Consider the following 21657-nt stretch of genomic DNA (forward strand, 5'->3'; position numbering starts at 1 on the left):
GGTCCTTACGCTCAGTAAGTGCACGAGACAAACAGACAAGGGTAAACAAAGCTAAGGGAAATGGGGCAGTTGCCCACGGCAACACCGTGAGCAACAAGAGTGGTGAACGAGCCGAGTCAAACCAGGAGTGAACGAGGTACCAAACGCAGAGCAGGAGAGTAGTCAGAAAGCCAGGGTCAGTATGGAGCAGGATCAAATAGTCAGAAGCTGTAGCTGGGCCAGGAAACCACACGAGAAGAATCACAAGCAAAGGAGGAACAGGAAAGGCAGGTATAAATAGACAGAGGGCCAGGCTGCGATAGGCTCTCCCACTCCTAAGCCTGCCATCCTGAGTGGTGGAAGATGGAGTCAGTCTCAGAGGCATAGACTCAGGTGCAGACTGATTACCTATGGGCGTATACACAGAAGTTGTGCCTGGCAGATCCTTTACAGTACCCCCCCTTTTATGAGGGGCCACCAGACCCTTTCTAAGTGGACCTGGTTTATTGGGGAAACGAAGGTGGAACTTCCTGACCAATACCCCAGCGTGAACTTCCCGGGCGGGTACCCAAGTCCTCTCCTCAGGCCCGTATCCTCTCCAATGGACCAGGTACTGAAGGGAGCCTTGGACCATCTTGCTGTCCACAATCTTGGCCACCTCGAATTCCACCCCCTCAGGGGTGAGAACGGGAACAGGAGGTTTCCTTGAGGGAGCCAAGGACGGGGAGCAGCGTTTAAGGAGGGAGGCATGAAACACGTTGTGTATTCGAAAAGATGGGGGTAACTCCAGTCGGAAGGAGACAGAATTGAGGACTTCAATGACCTTATACGGCCCAATAAACCGGGGAGCAAACTTCTTGGACGGGACCTTAAGGCGCAAGTTCCTAGACGATAACCACACCAGATCCCCGACCATAAACAAGGGGTTAGCAGAACGTCTTCTATCAGCCTGAGTTTTTTGTACGCTCTGGGACGCCTCTAGGTTCTTCTGAACCTGGGCCCAAACTGTGCACAGATGCCGATGAACGACCTCTACCTCGGGATTGTTGGAACTACCAGGTGAAACGGAGGAGAACCGTGGATTAAACCCAAAATTACAGAAAAAGGGGGAGACCCCTGATGAGTTACTGACCCGGTTATTAAGGGAAAATTCGGCGAGGGGAATGAATGAGACCCAATCATATTGACAGTCAGAGACAAAACACCTTAAATATTGTTCTAGAGATTGATTAGTCCTCTCCGTTTAGCTATTAGTTTCAGGATGGAAGGCAGAGGAGAAGGACAGATCAATCTCCAACTTTTTACAGAAGGCTCTCCAAAACAATGAAACAAATTGTACCCCTCTGTCAGAAACAATATTGACAGGGGCCCCATGGAGACGCAGGATGTGTTTGACAAACAAGGTAGCTAATGTCTTGGCATTGGGTAGTTTCTTGAGGGGCACAAAGTGGCACATCTTACTGAAGCGGTCTACTACAACCCACACCACCGACTTGCCTTGAGATGGAGGCAAATCGGTGATAAAATCCATGGAGATATGGGTCCAAGGTCTCTGGGGAATGGGCAAAGAATGTAGTAAGCCCGCTGGTCGGGACCTGGGAGTCTTGGACCTAGCACAAACCTCACAAGCGGCGACGTAAGCCTTAACGTCTTTAGGCAACCCAGGCCACCAATAGTTTCTGGCAATGAGGTGCTTGGTACCCAGGACGCCTGGATGACCCGATAGTGCGGAGTCATGATTCTCCCTAAGTACCTGTTAGGGATCTGCCAGGTACTTCATCTAGGTATACTCCTGGGATTAATCAATCCACACCTGAGGCCAGACCTGTTCGACTGACACCATCTCCCACCAACCAGGGTGGCAGGCTCAGGAGTGGGAGAGCCTATCGCGGCCTGGTCTGTCGGAGTTAGCTCCGCCCCCTGTCCTTTATTACCTGCCCTGTTCTCTCCCTCAGTGCTTGTAATTCTTTTGGATTTCTGGCCCCACTGCTGCTTGCTCCAGCCTGCTTCTGCCGTGCTTCTGCCTTGCTGCAGTTCTGCTTGACCTGCTTTGCTTTGCCCCTGGCTTGCTTCTGTCTCCTTGCCCGCTTGGGTGTACTCACTTCGTCCTGGTCCTGACTGTCCGTTCGCCGCTCCGTTTCCTCGTGGCAATCCGTGGCTACTGCCCCTTCCCTTGCATGTTCCCTGTTTGTTTTCCTGTGCACTTAGACAGCGTAGGGACCGCCGCCCAGTTGTACCTCGTCGCCTAGGGCGGGTCATTGCAAGTAGGCAGGGACAGGGCGGTGGGTAGATTAGGGCTCACTTTCCCTTCACCTCCTTCCGGCCATTACATAATTACAAGCCTTTACCTAGTCTACCATTTCTCCTACGCTGACGCTATCATGGACCCCCTTGAGACCCTGGCCCAGCAGATGCAGGGCCTCTCCCTACAGGTCCAGGCCCTGGCCCAAAGGGTCAATCAGGGTGACGCTGCTTTAGTAGTACCCCTCACCTCACCTCTAGAACCCGACCTCAAGTTACCTGACCGGTTCTCAGGGGACCGTAAGACGTTTCTCTCCTTCCGGGAGAGTTGCAGACTGTATTTCCGCCTAAAGCCCCACTCCTCAGGTTCCGAGAACCAGCGGGTGGGTATCATCATATCCCGACTCCAGGAAGGGCCCCAAGAGTGGGCCTTCTCCTTGGCTCCTGACGCCCCTGAACTTTCCTCTGTTGATCGTTTTTTCTCTGCCCTCGGACTCATTTACGACGAGACTGACAGGACTGCCTTAGCCGAGAGTCAGCTGGTGACCTTACGTCAGGGTAGGAGACCGGTTGAGGAATACTGTTCTGATTTTAGGAAGTGGTGCGTAGCTTCTCAGTGGAACGATCCGGCCCTAAGGTGCCAGTTTAGGTTAGGATTATCTGACGCCCTGAAGGATCTGCTGGTTAGCTACCCCTCGTCTGACTCCCTTGACCAGGTTATGGCCCTAGCAGTACGACTTGACCGACGTCTCAGGGAACGTCAGCTAGAACGCTTCAGTGTGCTCCCCTCTGACTTTTCTGCGATCCCCCCCGAGGTCCCGTCTCCTCGCCCCTCCACGGAGGACTCGGAGGTACCTATGCAACTCGGGGGCTCCATGTCCCCTCGACAACGTAGGGAGTTTCGCAGAATGAATGGTCTCTGCTTCTACTGTGGGGACGACAAGCATCTACTGAACACCTGTCCCAGGCGCAAGAATAAGAAGCCGGAAAACTTCCGCGCCTAAGTGATCATCGGGGAGGTCACTTGGGCGCACAGGTATTTCCCGTTAATGTGAAACGCAATAAAATTTTGCTTCCCTTTCAGGTCTCGTTTGCTGGCCGGGCTGCCACGGGCAGTGCTTTCGTGGATTCAGGGTCATCTGCTAATATCATGTCTGCGGAATTTGCTATGTCTCTAAAGATGCCTTGTATTGATTTACCTTATCCTATCCCTGTAGTAGGAATCGACTCAACTCCCCTTGCTAATGGTTATTTTACTCAGCATACTCCTGTTTTTGAACTCCTTGTTGGCTCCATGCATTTGGAGCAGTGCTCTGTACTGGTGATGCAGGGATTATCGTCTGATCTGGTATTAGGTCTTCCCTGGTTGCAGTTGCATAATCCCACGTTTGATTGGAATACTGGGGATCTCACCAAATGGGGTAGTGAATGTCTTATGTCATGTCTTTCTGTTAACTCTATTTCTCCCCGGGAGGAGGTAAACACGCTTCCTGAGTTTGTTCAGGACTTCGCCGATGTGTTTTCTAAGGAGGCCTCCGAGGTGTTGCCCCCCCATAGAGATTACGATTGCGCTATCGATTTGGTGCCTGGTGCCAAGCTTCCTAAGGGTAGGATATTTAATCTTTCATGTCCTGAACGTGAAGCCATGAGGGTGTATATCCAAGAATGCCTGGCCAAGGGTTTCATTCGCCCCTCGACTTCTCCTGTAGGTGCTGGCTTCTTCTTCGTGGGGAAGAAGGATGGTGGTCTTAGGCCGTGCATTGATTATCGTAACCTGAATAAGGTCACCGTAAGGAACCAGTACCCACTTCCTTTGATTCCGGATCTTTTTAATCAGGTTCAGGGAGCCCAATGGTTTTCTAAGTTCGATCTACGGGGGGCATATAACCTTATCCGCATCAAAGAGGGGGATGAGTGGAAAACTGCGTTCAACACACCCGAGGGTCATTTCGAATACCTGGTCATGCCCTTTGGGTTGTGTAATGCCCCTGCTGTCTTCCAGAATTTTATTAATGAAATCCTGAGAGAGTACCTGGGTAATTTTCTTGTTGTGTACCTTGATGACATACTGGTGTTTTCCAAGGACTGGTCCTCCCACGTGGAGCATGTCAGGAAGGTGCTCCAGGTCCTTCGGGAGAATAATCTGTTTGCTAAGACTGAAAAATGTGTCTTTGGGGTACAGGAGATACCATTTTTAGGGCAAATCCTCACTCCTCATGAATTCCGCATGGACCCTGCCAAGGTTCAGGCTGTGGCGGAATGGGTCCAACCTGCCTCCCTTAAGGCGTTACAGTGTTTTTTAGGGTTCGCCAACTATTACAGGAGATTTATTGCCAACTTCTCGGTCGTCGCTAAGCCTCTTACGGACCTTACCCGCAAGGGTGCTGATGTCCTCCATTGGCCCCCTGAGGCCGTCCTGGCCTTTGAGACCCTCAAGAAGTGCTTTATCTCGGCCCCCGTGCTGATTCAGCCCAACCAAGAGGAGCCATTTATTGTGGAGGTTGAGGCTTCCGAGGTGGGAGTGGGGGCCGTCTTGTCCCAGGGTACCAGGTCCCTCACCCATCTCCGCCCCTGTGCTTACTTCTCTAGGAAGTTTTCGCCCACGGAGAGTAACTATGATATTGGCAACCGCGAACTTCTAGCCATTAAATGGGCTTTTGAGGAGTGGCGGCACTTCCTGGAGGGGGCCAGACACCAGGTAACGGTCCTTACGGATCACAAGAATCTGGTTTTCCTAGAATCGGCCCGGAGGCTTAATCCTAGACAAGCTCGGTGGGCACTATTCTTTACCAGATTTAATTTCTTGGTTACCTATAGGGCTGGGTCCAAGAATATTAAGGCTGATGCTCTGTCACGTAGTTTCATGGCCAATCCTCCTTCTGAGAAGGATCCTGCTTGTATTTTACCCCCTGGTATAATCGTCTCTGCCACGGATTCTGATTTAGCTTCTGATATCGCGGCTGATCAGGGTGCAGCTCCCGGGAACGTCCCTGGGGACAAACTGTTTGTTCCCCTGCAATACCGGCTGAGGGTACTCAGGGAAAACCATGACTCCGCTCTATCTGGTCATCCTGGCATCTTGGGCACCAAACACCTCATTGCCAGAAACTATTGGTGGCCTGGGTTGCCTAAAGACGTTAGGGCTTACGTCGCCGCTTGTGAGGTTTGCGCTAGGTCCAAAACCCCTAGGTCCCGACCTGCGGGCCTACTACGTTCCTTGCCCATTCCCCAGAGACCTTGGACCCATATCTCCATGGATTTTATCACCGATTTGCCTCCATCTCAGGGCAAGTCGGTGGTGTGGGTGGTAGTCGACCGCTTCAGCAAGATGTGCCACTTTGTGCCCCTTAAGAAGCTACCTAACGCCAAGACGTTAGCTTCTTTGTTTGTGAAACACATCCTGCGTCTCCATGGGGCCCCAGTCAATATCGTTTCTGACAGAGGGGTACAATTTGTTTCCTTATTTTGGAGAGCTTTTTGTAAAAAGTTGGAGATTGATCTGTCCTTCTCCTCCGCCTTCCATCCCGAAACTAATGGCCAAACGGAAAGGACCAACCAATCCCTGGAACAATATTTAAGATGTTTCATCTCTGACTGTCAATTCGATTGGGTCTCATTCCTTCCCCTTGCTGAATTTTCCTTGAATAACCGGGTCAGTAACTCGTCAGGGGTCTCCCCGTTTTTCTGTAATTTCGGGTTTAACCCAAGATTCTCCTCCGTCTCCCCTGGTTGTTCCAATAATCCTGAGGTAGAGGATGTTCATCGGGAACTGTGCACTGTCTGGGCCCAGGTTCAGAAGAACCTAGAGGCGTCCCAGAGCGCACAAAAGATTCAGGCGGATAGTAGACGTTCTGCTAACCCCCGGTTTGTCGTCGGGGATTTGGTCTGGTTGTCGTCCAGGAACTTGCGCCTTAAGGTCCCGTCCAGGAAGTTTGCTCCCCGATTTATTGGACCTTATAAGATCATTGAAGTCCTCAACCCTGTATCCTTCCGTCTGGAGCTCCCCCCATCATTTCGCATACATGACGTCTTCCATGCCTCCCTCCTTAAACGCTGCTCCCCGTCCTGGTCCCCCTCGAGGATACCTCCTGTTCCCGTTCTCACCCCTGAGGGGGTGGAATTCGAGGTGGCCAAGATTATGGACAGTAGGATGGTCCAGGGCTCCCTCCAGTACCTGGTCCATTGGAGAGGATACGGGCCGGAGGAGAGGACTTGGGTACCTGCCCGTGATGTTCACGCTGGGGTATTGATCAGGAGGTTCCACCTTCTCTTCCCCACTAAACCGGGTCCCCTTAGTAAGGGTCCGGTGGCCCCTCATAAAAGGGGGAGTACTGTTAGGGATCTGCCAGGTACTTCATCTAGGTATACTCCTGGGATTAATCAATCCACACCTGAGGCCAGACCTGTTCGACTGACACCATCTCCCACCAACCAGGGTGGCAGGCTCAGGAGTGGGAGAGCCTATCGCGGCCTGGTCTGTCGGAGTTAGCTCCGCCCCCTGTCCTTTATTACCTGCCCTGTTCTCTCCCTCAGTGCTTGTAATTCTTTTGGATTCCTGGCCCCACTGCTGCTTGCTCCAGCCTGCTTCTGCCGTGCTTCTGCCTTGCTGCAGTTCTGCTTGACCTGCTTTGCTTTGCCCCTGGCTTGCTTCTGTCTCCTTGCCCGCTTGGGTGTACTCACTTCGTCCTGGTCCTGACTGTCCGTTCGCCGCTCCGTTTCCTCGTGGCAATCCGTGGCTACTGCCCCTTCCCTTGCATGTTCCCTGTTTGTTTTCCTGTGCACTTAGACAGCGTAGGGACCGCCGCCCAGTTGTACCTCGTCGCCTAGGGCGGGTCGTTGCAAGTAGGCAGGGACAGGGCGGTGGGTAGATTAGGGCTCACTTTCCCTTCACCTCCTTCCGGCCATTACAGTACCCTTAGCCGGAATTGCAGGGGAACAAACAGCTTGTCCTCAGGAAGGTTCCCGGGAGCGGAACCTTGATCGGCCGCAATTTCAGAGACTAAATCAGAATCAATAGAAGAAATGATTATACCAGGAGGCAAAATACAAGCAGGATCCTCCTCCGAAGGAGGGCTGGCCATGAAGCTACGCGACAGTGCATCAGCCTTAATATTTTTAGACCCAGCCCTATAGGTAACCAAAAAGTTGAATCTGGTAAAAAATAGTGCCCATCGAGCTTGTCTCGGGTTTAGCCTCCGGGCAGATTCTAGGAAAACCAGATTCTTGTGGTCCGTAAGGACCGTTACCTGGTGCCTAGCCCCCTCCAGGAAGTGGCGCCACTCTTCAAATGCCCATTTAATGGCTAAGAGTTCGCGGTTGCCAACATCAGAGTTACTCTCAGTGGGCGAAAACTTCCTCGAGAAGTAGGCACAGGGACGGAGATGGGTGAGGGACCTGGTACCCTGGGACAAGACAGCCCCCACTCCCACCTCGGATGCGTCAACTTCCACGATAAATGGCTCCATTTGGTTGGGCTGAACCAGCACCGGGGCCGAGATAAAGCACTTCTTAAGGACCTCAAAAGCCTGGATAGCCTCAGGAGGCCAGTGGAGGAGATCAGCACCTTTGCGAGTGAGGTCCGTAAGAGGCTTAGCGATGACCGAGATGTTAGCAATAAATCTCCTGTAATAATTAGCGAACCCCAAGAAACACTGTAACGCCTTCAGGGAGGCAGGTTGGACCCATTCCGCCACAGCCTGGACCTTGGCGGGGTCCATGCGGAATTCATGAGGAGTGAGGATTTGACCCAAAAATGGTATCTCCTGTACCCCAAACACACATTTTTCGGTTTTCGCAAACAGTTTGTTTTCCCGAAGGACCTGGAGCACCTTCCTGACATGCTCAATGTGGGAGGACAAGTCCTTGGAAAACACCAGTATGTCATCAAGGTACACTACAAGAAATACCCCCAGGTAATCTCTTAAAATCTCATTTATGAAATTCTGGAAGACCGCAGGAGCATTACACAACCCAAAGGGCATGACGAGGTATTCGAAATGACCTTCGGGCGTGTTAAACGCAGTCTCTCACTCATCCCCCTCTTTGATGCGGATAAGATTATACGCCCCCAGTAGATCAACCATTGGGCCCCCTGAACCTGATTAAAGAGATCAGGAATCAAAGGAAGGGAATACTGGTTCCTTACAGTGACCTTATTCAAGTTACGGTAGTCAATGCATGGCCTAAGACCACCATCCTTCTTCCCTACGAAGAAGAAGCCAGCACCTACCGGGGAGGTAGAGGGGCGAATGTAACCCTTGGCCAGGCATTCCTGGATATACTCTCTCATGGCTTCCCGTTCGGGACAAGAGAGATTAAATATCCTACCCTTAGGAAGCTTAGCTCCTGGTACCAATTCGATAGCGCAATCGTATTCTCTATGAGGAGGTAACACTTCGGAGGCCTCCTTAGAGAAAACATCAGTGAAGTCCTGAACAAACTCAGGTAGCGTGTTCACCTCCTCAGGGGGAGAAATAGAATTAACAGAAAAACATGACGTCAAGCATTCATTACCCCATTTGGTAAGCTCCCCAGTATTCCAGTCAAACATGGGATTATGCAACTGCAACCAGGGAAGGCCTAAAACCAAATCGGACGATAATCCCTGCATCAACAGTACAGAGCACTGCTCCAAATGCATGGAGCCAACAAGGAGTTCAAAAACAGGGGTATGCTGTGTAAAATAACCATTAGCAAGAGGAGTGGAGTCGATACCCACTACAGGGACAGGTTTAGGCAAATCAATCAAAGGCATAGCTAGAGACATAGCAAATTCCACAGACATGATATTAGCAGAAGACCCTGAATCCACGAAGGCACTGCCGGTAGCAGACCTACCACCAAAAGAGACCTGAAAGGGAAGCAAGATTTTATTACGTTTCATATTTACGGGAAATACCTGTGCGCCCAAGTGACCTCCCCGATGATCACTTAGGCACGGAAGTTTTCCCGCTGCTTATTCTCACGCCTAGGACAGGTGTTCACTTGATGCTTGTCATCCCCTCAATAGAAGCAGAGACCATTCTTCCTGCGGAACTCTCTACGTTGTCGGGGGGACACGGAGGCCCCGAGTTGCATAGGTACCTCCGAGTCTTCCGTGGAAGAGCGAAGCAACGGGACCTCGGGAGGCATCATGGGGGAGTCAGAGGGGAAAACACAAAAACGTTCAAGTTGTCGTTCCCTGAGACGTCGGTCAAGTCGTACCGCTAAAGCCATAACCTGGTCAAGGGAGTCAGAAGAGGGATAGCTAACTAGCAGGTCTTTCAGGGCGTTCGACAGGCCCAACCTAAACTGGCATCTTATGGCAGGGTCATTCCACCGAGAAGCTACGCACCACTTCCTAAAGTCAGCACAATACTCCTCAACAGGTCTCTTACCCTGACGTAAGGTCACCAGCTGACTCTCAGCAAAGGCAGTCCTGTCAGTCTCGTCATAAATGAGTCAGAGAGCAGAAAAGAAACGATCAACGGAGGAAAGTTCAGGGGCGTCAGGAGCCAAGGAGAAGGCCCACTCTTGGGGCCCTTCCTGGAGCCGGGACATAATTATACCCACCCGCTGGCTCTCAGAACCTGAGGAGTGAGGCTTTAAGCGAAAGTAGAGCCTACAACTCTCCCGAAAGGAGAGAAAAGTCCTCCGGTCCCCTGAGAACCGGTCAGGCAACTTGAGGTGGGGTTCAAGAGGTGAGGTGAGGGGCACTACCATGGTAGCGTCAGGCTGGTTGACCCTCTGAGCCAGGGCCTGGACCTGTAGGGAGAGACCCTGCATTTGCTGGGCCAGGGTCTCAAGGGGGTCCATAGTAGTGTCAGGGACCAGGGTAGACTAGGTATAGGGCTTGTGATTATGTAATGATGGGGGTAGGGAAACGGACAAGTGAGCCCTATTCTACCCGCCACTCTGTCCCTGCCTACTTGCAACGACCCGCCCTAGGCGACGGGGTACAACTGGGCGGCGGTCCCTACGCTCAGTAAGTGCACGAGACAAACAGACAAGGGTAAACAAAGCTAAGGGAAATGGGGCAGTTGCCCACGGCAACACCGTGAGCAACAAGAGTGGTGAACGAGCCGAGTCAAACCAGGAGTGAACGAGGTACCAAACGCAGAGCAGGAGAGTAGTCAGAAAGCCAGGGTCAGTATGGAGCAGGATCAAATAGCAAGAAGCTGTAGCTGGGCCAGGAAACCACACGAGAAGAATCACAAGCAAAGGAGGAACAGGAAAGGCAGGTATAAATAGACAGAGGGCGGGAGCTAGCTCCGACTGATTACCTATGGGCGTATACACAGAAGTTGTGCCTGGCAGATCCTTTACAGATATGATAGAATTAGATACCACAGTTCAGCAGTGTCAGACAATACATTTAGATGCCGCGGCTCATCAAACAGTATCATGATAAGATTAGATACAACAAATCAGCAGACAATATCACACGATAGGCTTAGATACAGCGGATCAGCAGACAGTATCACACATTGCCTCCTGTAGATAGTGCCACACAGTGACCTCTGTAGACAGTATCACTCAGTGGCCCCCGAATACAGTGCCACACAGTGGCCCCTGTAGAGAGTGCCCCACGTCCGTCTGTAGATAGGGCCACCCCCCCTGTGGGTAGTGCCACACATATCCCCTGTAGGTAGTGCCACACACATCCACTGTAGGCAGTGCCACTCACATCCACTGTAGGCATTGCCATATACATCCACTGTAGGCAGTGCCACACACATCTACTGTAGGCAGTGCCACACACATCCACTGTAGGCAGTGCCACTTACATCCACTGTAGGTAGTGCCACACACATCCACTGTAGGTAGTGCCACACATCTCCCCTTGTACATAGTGCCACAGAGCCCCCTCTTGTAGATAGTGCCACACAGCCCCCCTTGTAGATTGTTCCATACACCCCCTCTTGTAGATCGTACCATACATGCCCCTTTGTAGATCGTGCCATACACCCCCTCTCCCTGTAGATAGTGAAACACACACCTCCCTGCATATAGCACCCCCAAGAAATAATTTAAAAAAAACCTGTACTCACCGAGCCCGGGCTGTTCCCGCGATGAACCAAGCTCCAGCCTACTCAGCCACATTAGGCCTGAAGCGTACACCAGAGCGATGACTTCATCGCGCCTGCGCAGGGATCCAATCCCTGTGTTTTATAGGTTGTAGCGAATAGGGAACAAGTTCGCTAGCTCCCTGCAGCTCGGTCGTTGTATTCAATTGTACCTGCATCCTGAGAACGCAGGTACAATTGAATATGGATTCGCCGGGGTGACATATTTTCATGTGTTTATTAGTAATATGTTTTTAATTGTTTATTAGTGGTATATTTTTTAAAATTGTGTCTTTTAGTACAAGTAGTTTTGTAGTCATATTGAAAAGGCTATAAAGAAATTTGACTGAAAAATGCCATACCTTCAGCATGTTACATTTTGAGAAAAAAAACGTCATTGACCCCCAAAAAATGCAGCTGTGTGTGAAAGCACCCAAAGGGCATGGCCAGATGTGGCGTATTTCTGCCGACACTGTCCGCATCAATGCCGCACATAATCTGCGTTGCAGATTCTGTTGCGGCTTTGCCTAAAATGTGCAGTAAATTGATGCGGATTAGCCGTTGCGTATTCAGGTGAAGAGTACTTCCTGCTGTGTTTTAAAACATTTCATCTAAGGCCCCATGCACAGAAACATAAAAACGGGCTGTAATTACGGCATGGGCAGGCTCATAGAAGTCTATGAGACTCCCGTAATTACGGGTGACTACGTGTGTGCATCCGTAATTACGGGAGCGTTGCTAGGTGACATCATGGGATAGTCACTCTCCAGGGTGCTGAAAGAGTAAAACGATAGGCAGTAACTCCTTCAGCACCCTGGACAGTGACTACCGATCACAATATAGATCAACGTGTAAAAAGTTCATACTTTCCCAGAACTCCTTGCTTCTTCCTCCAGTCCGGCCTCCCGGGATGACATTTCAGCCCATGTGACCGCTGCAGTCAATCACAGGCCAATCACAGGCTGCAGCAGTCACATGGACTGCCGCGTCATCCAGGGAGGTCGGGCTAGATGTTGAAAGAGGGACGCGTCACCAAGACAACGGCCGGGTAAGTATGAATTTCTTTTACTTTTACTACGGAAAGGGCTGCCCCTTCTCTTTATCCTGCACTGATAGAGAGAAGGGTCTGCCGATTAGTGCAGTGCAATTTTGCAGCGAAAACGTGCCCGTAAATACTGGTGCAATACGTGTCGAATACGTGTGACCAAGGACCCGTATTTACGCCAGTATTTACGGGAGGCAAAAAATACGTTTGTGTGCATGAGGCCTCAGTCTGGCTATAGACCTCGAAACACATACTGTAGGTCCAGCCAGAATGAAGAAATATCCTGTTTGTTAAACCAATACGCAACGCAACACACATAACATCTGCGGATTTCATTGCAGAATTTTGAAACTCCATTGAAGTCAATGGAGAAATTACGCAATAAGTCCGCAATAAGTCCGCAACAGCCAGTATATGCTGCGGACACCAAATTTCGCATGCAGAGCAATTCCACCACATCTGGCCATGCCCAAAGGGCTCGTCCACACGTAATGGAATTGCCGTGTTTTTTCCGGACAGAATTTTGGCCAGAAAGAAACGCTGCAGAATACAGTAGCAGCATAGTGGGTGAGATTTAACAAATCTCATCCACATGCTGCGTACATTTTCTGAGCCGAAATTGACCTGCCGTGCGTAATTTACAGACCGCAGCATGTCAATTCTTGCTACGGAGAATGTGCAGAATTGCTGCCTTTTTCAGAGGAAATGTCTCCATCTCTTAGCATTGGGAAAAACGCAGCAATTTCTGCACCATTTTGTGCTGTAAAAAACGCAGGAAATCGTTTTTGCCACAGCGGAAAGCCTTTGACTTTCAATGGAATTGCTGCAGAAATATTCTGCAGCAATTACGTTGTGTGTGGAAAAGCCCTAATAGTATTATAATTTTATTGTATACTTCCACTGATCCAATCCTGGCTTTGGCTAAAAAACTAAATTAAAAACTACATGTATGAGTCCACTCAGGTCCCTGTAACTCCATATACCTCAGATTCCATACGGAGGCATTCAGGGTTTTTTCTGTTGGATTTTATATAAATGTGTCTGTAGACTTTGGTGGACAATCTTATGCCAAAAGGGTGTCCCGCAGCCCCAACTGTATTGAAAACTCATACTTCTCAGTATATGTTTTATTTTATTTGGGCCCCTCAAAGCCACAAAACTGTACTCGTCCCTAAAAATATAGCCTTTTGAAATTTTCTTGAAAATGTGAGAAATTGTGAGAAATTGCTGCTAAAGTTCCAAGGCTTGTAACACCCTTGAAAAATAAAAGTATGCTCAAAAAATTATCCCAACATAAAGTACACATATGGAATATGTTAAATTGTAACTATTTTGTGTGGTATTACTATCTGTTTTACAAGCAAATACATTTAAAATGAGAAAAATCATACTTTTTTAAAAAATTTCTCCAACTTTTTGTATTTTTCACAAATAAGCAATGAATTTATCAACCAAATTTTTCCACTAACATAAATTACAATGTGTCACAAGAAAACAATCTCAGAATCGCTTGGATAGGTAAAAGCATTCAGGAGTTATTACCATATAAAGTGACACGTCAGATTTGAAAAAATGGGGCTGGTCCTGAAGGCCAAAATGAGCTTGGTCCTGAAAGGGTTAATGTAATTCAATTTAAGACGCGTTTCACTGTGCCTAAAGACCCTGTTGCATCAGTGATAGTTAAACACTATATTTTCTCAGGAGGTCTGACTTAATGACTGTGTATATTATTTGTTATAACTGAATTTTATGTATGCAGTACATGTCAATTATAATATCTCCTATTTTTGTTAACAGAGGTCAAGATATTGATAATCTCATTGACGTTTCAACCTCAAAGGTTTCCAGCAATAAGGGGTAATCTATTTTTTATTTTCTAATGTATCTACATGAATGCAATAAATATGATATATTAACCTTTTATTTTTCCTATGTGCAGTCACTTCTTATAAGTGGTTTCTGAAATACTTTGTAGACATGCATTCAGCCATATTCAGGAGCTGCATCACATGGGTGCTGAATATGGTGCCCATAAAATTGCATGGGCAATAACATGGTGCCCAAAGAAGGGCATGGGCCATACTGTTCCTCAGTTTGCTTCTAGTTTTCACATGGAGGCACACAGAGGTTTTTTTTAACTGATTCTGTGAGAATTCCGTGAGAAACAACATTGTGGCATGCTCCAACACATGTCATGTTACAGAGGTATTCTCCCCTAGAATAATTGCTCCTAGTGGAGAATGCTGTGCCTCACAGAGGTTCACAGAGGCACATGGAGGCACCACACGGCAGCACACAGAGTGGAATACAGGTCCATACTACGTCCAATTCTTCTGTTTCTTCTATGGTGTGCTTGAGTCCTAATGTCTCAGATAACAGGTTGCAATATAAACTGAAGGTTCCGTGCACGTGCATGTCTGAACAAGCCCCAGTATGTTCTTTACCTCAGAAATAGAAAATCATTGGTAATTAGATCAAAATAGAAATCTCTGAATGATCTAGTTTGTTTTTTTAACATGTGGATCTTATTATACATCTGTATAAAAGAGGTATAAAGCCACTTGCCATATGGCAACCTCATGCCATGGCAGGATAGCATGGTGAGCAACCGTGCCACAGCACAGCACAGAGTAGGGTCTCAGCTGTGACAAAGGCTGCTGCATAGCATTGCAGAGGGTTGTAGTTAGCTAAAGGGGTGCAGAAGTAGAAGTTACACCCAGACCCCAGTGACTGAGGGGGCCCAAAGTTTCCTCTACCACATAAATAGACACCAGTGTAATAAATAGCACATGGTAGTAGGGGGCCCTGTTACACATTTTACAAGGTTCTACATGTAAGACCTCCGGCTTTGCACTCGTGTAAATAGATTTAAAAAAATCTCCCCTCTGTTCTGTGTGTTGAGTGGGACTATTATTATTACATCTGTAATCTCTTTAGTACATTTAATAATGTAGTTAGAAAGTGTGACCAGCTGTGATCATCTGTTTTCGTGTCTGCTAAGGCATTTTTGGAATAGATTTTTTTTTTTTACTCTTTGTGTTTTTATTTATTTAATAGTACTCAAAATATTGACAACCTTATTGACATCAAACCCACCTCCGACAAAGGAAAGAAAAGGTAAATACAACCCAAGTAATGTATTGTGCATCATGAAGCCTCATAAGGTTTGACATTCGCACTGATCACGCAATATAAAATAATGATCAATATTGAAAAGAAAGATATTCAAGATTAGAAATAATACCTCAAATTTTAGGAAAAAAACGGCAACTATGATATTTATTCATACAAATATATCTATTATTACGGCTACAAGGAGGAGTCATTTATTTAGTGCCAAGGATGAGATTGGACCATATGATGAATTTCGATCCTGTCCTTGGCAGAAAATATATGGTTCCTGAATGCAGGCCAGGGTATGTGCATTTTTTTTAAATGTTTATTAAAAATGCAACAAATAACATGGCAAGAAACCTACCGAAAATGCCTAAATTCACACATGCCATTTTTATTAGTGACATTTATTTATGTGTTTATTAGTGACATATTTTTAATTGTTTATTAGTGGTATCTTTTTTAAAATTGTGTCCTTTAGTACAATTAGTTTTGTAGTCATATTGAAAAGGCTATGAAGAAATTTGACTGAAAAATGCAATACCTTCAGCATGCTACATTTTGAGAAAAAAAACGTCATTGACCCCCAAAAAATGCAGCTGTGTGTGAAAGCACCCTAAGGGCTCTTCCACACGTAACAGAATTGCCGTGTTTTTTCCGGGCAGAATTTAGAATACAGTAGCAGCATAGTGGATGAGATTTAACAAATCTCATCCACATGCTGCGTAAAATTTCCGAGCTGGAATTGACCTGCAGTGCATATTTTTCGGACCGCAGCATGTAAAGTTCTTCTACGGAAAGTGTGCAGAATTGCTGCGTTATTCAGAGGAAATGTCTCCATCTCCTAACATTGGGAAAAATGCGGCAATTTCCGCACCATTTTGTGCCGTAAAAACCGCAGGAAATGGTGCATTTTTGCCACAGCGCAAAGCCTTTGGCTTTTAACGGAATTTCTGCAGAAATTTGCTGCAGCAATTCCGTTGTGTGTGGACAAGCCCTAATAATATTATAATTTTATTGTATACTTCCACTGATCCAATCCTGGCTTTGGCTAAAAAACGAAATTAAAAACTAAATGTATGAGTCCACTCAGGTCCCTGTAACTCCATATACCTCAGATTCCATACGGAGGCATTTAGGATTTTTTCTCTTGGATTTTATATAAATATGTCCGTAGACTTTGGTGGGCGAACTTATGCCAAAAGGGTGTCCCGCAGCCCCAACTGTATTGAAAACTCATACTTCTCAGTATATGTTTTATTTTATTTGCAGTCAATGGAAGATATATGCAAGTGTGTATGCATACGTCTGTCTATACATTTCAAACAGTCCCGCTGAACATGGTGTGACTTTAGCTTAACTGTTTTGAAGCAACTCTTAACAAATATGTAATTTTTGCTTTTTCCTCAAAATACCAACAAAACTACGCTTGCTCTAGTATCCTCTTTATTGTAAAATGACAATAGGAGCAAGAAACATAAAGTGATTTATAGCATTTATGTGAATTTTACATTGTGGATCACATTTTTCATATTGTAAGTTTTGTTTTAAGGGAACAGCTGGATGACTTTATTGAAATATCAGATAATGCAAAGAACTTTAAAAAAAAGTAAGTGTCAGAACAATCTCCAAAGACACATTCATGCATATTGTATTTCATCTTATGTCTGTACTATCTTAAAAAGCTTTATCATTGCATAATAACCAAGAACTTTTTATTTATAAATGTGTACAAAAAACACGTGGAGTTGCATAAAAACGTCTTCTATATATATAATGTTGAGCAAGAAAATGTCTCATGTGACACATAATTTTGTCTCAAGAAAATGTCTCATGCGTCATATGCATAAAAATGTCTCACATATGAGACCACTTATTATGAAAGCAACTTTTGTAATTGATGCATGGGAACAAAAATATTCACTGTTTACGTCTAGTGGCTGGAAACCTGTCCTTTTTAGAGGCAAATTTATCGTGGATTTTTTTTTTAGATTCTGCACCAAATGTACTGTACAATGATTTAGAGCAGTGGTTCCCAACCGGGGTGCCGTGAGAACTGTTCAGGGTGCCACGACACTCCGCTCATCCAACCCATTTTTGCAACAAGCTCCGCCCCTGATGCTTACTCCAACTATGCTTGTAGCAGACGTGACACATGCACGTCTTCTACAAGTACCACCCACCACTTCCCACTAGAGAGTAGCCATTAACGCTGGGTAGCGTAAGTATTTTTTCTATAGTTTGTTAGCAATTGTGTGAGAACTGGAGCCGGGGGAATGCTGGAAGTTGTAGTTCTCTCCTCTTATACCTTTTCCCTGTAATGTCCTCTGATATCACATAATAACAGCCTGGACATGCTAGGAGTTGTAGTTCTCTCCTCTTATACCTCCTCCCTGTAATGTCCTCTGATATCCCATAATAACAGCCTGGACATCCTGAGAGTTGTAGTTCTCTAATTTTATACTTCCTTATTTATTCCTTCCCCAGGAGTAAGCACTCTTTCTGTCTGTGATGGTCACTTTACTGGAGGGGCTGATGGTCATTTTACTGGGGGGGGGGCTGATGGTCTCTTTACTGGGGGGCTGATGGTCATTTTGCTGTGAGTGGGGGGCTGACGGTCACTTTACTGGGGGGGCTGAGGCTGATGGTCACTTTACTGGGGAGGCTGATGGTCACTTTACTGGGGGGGCTGAGGTTGATGGTCAATTTACTGTGGGGGGGGGGCTGAGGCTGATGGTCACTTTACTGGAGAGGCTGAGGCTGATGTTCACTTTACTGAAGGGTGCTGAGGCTGATGTCATTTTACTGTAAGTGGGGGGACTGATGGTCACTTTACTGTGAGAGGGGCTGATGGTCATTTTACTGTGAGTGGGAGGCTGATGGTCATTTTACTGTGAGTGGGGGGCTGACGGTCACTTTACTGGAGGGAGCTTATGGTCTCTTTACTGGAGGTGGCTTATGGTCTCTTTACTGGGGGAGCTGAGGCTGATGATCAGGCTGATGGTCATTTTACTGTGAGTGGGGGGCTGATGATCATTTTACTGTAAGTAGGGGGCTGATGGTCATTTTACTGTGAGTGAGGGTCTGATGGTCTTTGAGTGGTTTCCACCACTGACCTCCTATTGAAATTAATAGGATGCAGAAAAAACTTGCGGTGCTCATTTGGAGTGCTTTTTTTGCCTGCAGTTTTTGCATTAGCATCAACGGCTTAAAAAAAAACGTGGGCAAAAAACACAGCAAAAAAATAACGCAAAAAAAAAAAGCGTCAAACAATGCTGTCAATTCAAAATCTTCTCTTTAGGAATTTTGAGGCAGATTTTTATTTTCTGGCTTACAAAAAAACGCCATGTGAACATACCCAAGAGTGTAGTGCTTGCTTTTAAGCCATTTTTTAGGTGCCCTGAAGATTTTTTTTTCCAGGGGTGCCTCGAGCCTAAAAGGTTTGGGAGATTCTGTTTTAGAGAATCCCATTCACACAACTTAGAAAAATCTGCAATACGCTCTGTTCTGCTTCAGATTCCCCATAAAAATTTCACCCATTACATTGAAATGGAAGACACCTGTCCAACCATTTTCAGATCAATTATACACCATTCATGTCTAAATTATTTATAACTCTTACTGCCATTTGTCAGTAAATAATCATCTAGCCCTGTTTTAATGTGGTTATTGTATCTGCCATTACTACTTCTTGGGGTAGGGCATTTTATAGTAAAACTACTCTAAGGTCGGATTTACACGAGCGTGTGCGTTTTGCGCGCGCAAAAATGCGGCGTATTGCGCACGCAAAAGGTACTTAACAGCTCCGTGTGTCAGCCGCGTATGATGCGTGGTGCTTTTCTGTTTTCATTCATACTTTTTACTGCTGTTTCGCGAATCACACGCGTCACACAGAAGTGCTTCCGTGTGGTTCGCGTGATTTTAATGCACCCATTGACTTCAATGGGTGCGTGATGCGTGAACAACGCACAAATAAAGGATATGTCGTGAGTTTTACGCAGCGGACACACGCTGCGTGAGACTCACGGACAGTCTGCATGGCCCCATAGACTAACATAGGTCCGTGCGAGGTGCGTAAAAATCACGCGCGTTGCACGGACCTATTATACGTTCATCTAAATAAGTCCTAACTGTAAAGAACACTTTCCTATATTGATGTTTGAAATGCCTTTCCGTCACATATAAAGAATGTCCCCTGGTCCTTTGCACAGTTCTTGAATAATAAATCATATGCCAGTTCTTTGTATTGACCACACATATATTTATACAGCGTCTTTAAGTGTATGTTCACACGGCAGCGTCCAATACGCCTGAAATTTCAGAGCTGTTTTCAGGCGAAAACAGCTCCTGAATTTCAGACGTAATTGCTCGTACTCGCGTTTTTCGCGGCGTCCATTACAGACGTAATTGGAGCTGTTTTTCAATGGAGTCAATTGAAAACGGCTCCAATTACGTCTCAAGAAGTGACAGCGGCGCGTAAAAAAAAAGTCTGTTTGCACAAAACATCGTAACGCCATTGATTTCAATGGGCAGATGTTTGCCGGCGGTTTGGAGCCGTATTTTCGGACGTAATTCGAGGCGTAAAACACTAGAATTACGTCCGTAAATAGGGCGTGTGAACATACCCTTATCCAAGCTGTAATTTGAAAAAAATATATAATAATTTCAAAGGTGTACCTAGCCTTTAAGCATTACAGAGTGCCCATTCATATCTATGGGCTGTTTGTGTAGGACAGGATGGGGCCTCCAGATTGAGAGATGCACTTTGTAGATGCTCCTCACCTTGGCAAAGAGATGAGGATCCTGAACAGAGGACCCCCTCTATTAACTCAGAACTTCCTAATAGGATGTATGATAATGGGTTTTCTAAACTGGACAACCCCTTTAATAGAAAGATTAAATAGAATTGGACCCAACACAGATCTTTGTCGTACCACACTGCTGACTTTAGCCCATTTTGACCGTGTACCATTAATAAGGATTCTTTGTTTTCTGTTGAAAAACCAATTTTTTACAGAAAAAACATGAATAATCAATTCTTTATCTATTTACATACATTGCCAGTCCCTGCTTCTGCTGTCAAAATGTAATTTTCCATAAAAACATGCATGATTATATTATGTATTTGTTATGCAGATTTTCCGGTGGATTCCTTGTGGACCCTTGAATATGGCCATAATTTGCTACTCACAATTTGCATTTGTCCTTACAAGAGGGAGCTGTGATACACTAATGCCTCATGCACATGGCTGTGTGTGCCGGCCGGGTCCCGTCAGTGATCCGTGGAAAGATAGGACATATCCTATCTTTCCACTGATCGGAAAGTCGGTCTGTGAACTATCGGGTGCCACTCGGATGCCGTGAAAAACGTCCAGAGTGGCACTCGGTCGTGTGCAATGGGCATTAGGCTATTTTCACACATGGGAGATTTGTTGCAGGAGTTTCAGCAACTGAAAATTTGTTCCATACAATGTGCATGTGTCCTTACAAGAGAGAGCTGTGATACACTAATGCCAGGTCCCGTCAGTGATCCGTGGAAAGCTAGGACACAAAAATTGGAAATCCCCTTTAATTTTTGTCTATTATATAAAATATCTACTATAGCCTACAGTACTTAAAGTACATATTGCTTTGCATTGTTTTGCTATCCACATGTAAACCTGTATACATTTCTTTATTACATTTATAGGGATGACAACCTTGACAACTTGATTGAAATTAAAAAGTTTGATGTTAAAACCAGGTAACTATTCCTTCTTTGTTTCCTTTAGGGCAATAAGGCAAGAGCTATACATAGTGACTATTGTATCAGAGATGGTGTAAACTGAAAGCAAAGTAGTTTACCATATCAACCAATTAGGTCACTGCTTTCATTTTTCTGAGAGGTGAAATCTGATCAAATATGCAATTGTGAATGAGGCCTTATGATATGCACATTTTGCTGTGGATTTCACTCCTTTCAATACAAGGGATGAAATCCTAAGCATTTCATAGGAAATCTGCAGATAGGACATACTGAAGATTATAATTCCCCCAGTAACACGTTTTTTCTTCTCTTTTCAGAAACCAAAATCTTGATAACCTCATAGATATTAAAAGGACTACTTCTAGTTTAAAGAAAGGGTAAGGGAGATTTATGTTCATGTAACACTGAACTTAATTTGATATATATGGAATTTTCTAAAATACTGCTGGCATCTTTCCGTGTAATTAAAACTATGAAGCAATGCAATA

General features: G+C 46.2%; 1 protein-coding gene across 3 annotated transcripts in view; it reads left to right on the forward strand.

The window, feature by feature from the left end:
• Positions 1-21657, forward strand: part of SCEL (sciellin) — a 148593-nt gene that overhangs the window by 97279 nt on the left and 29657 nt on the right. For all 3 annotated transcript variants that reach the window (XM_075852368.1, XM_075852369.1, XM_075852370.1), the window contains 5 exons: positions 14107-14166; positions 15367-15426; positions 16976-17032; positions 21113-21166; positions 21487-21546. In XM_075852368.1, coding sequence (XP_075708483.1) covers positions 14107-14166; positions 15367-15426; positions 16976-17032; positions 21113-21166; positions 21487-21546 — 291 coding nt within the window. The remainder of the gene's footprint in view (positions 1-14106; positions 14167-15366; positions 15427-16975; positions 17033-21112; positions 21167-21486; positions 21547-21657) is intronic.

The sequence above is a fragment of the Rhinoderma darwinii genome, chromosome 2 (assembly GCF_050947455.1).
Source record: "Rhinoderma darwinii isolate aRhiDar2 chromosome 2, aRhiDar2.hap1, whole genome shotgun sequence".
NCBI classification, from domain to species: Eukaryota; Metazoa; Chordata; class Amphibia; order Anura; family Rhinodermatidae; genus Rhinoderma; species Rhinoderma darwinii.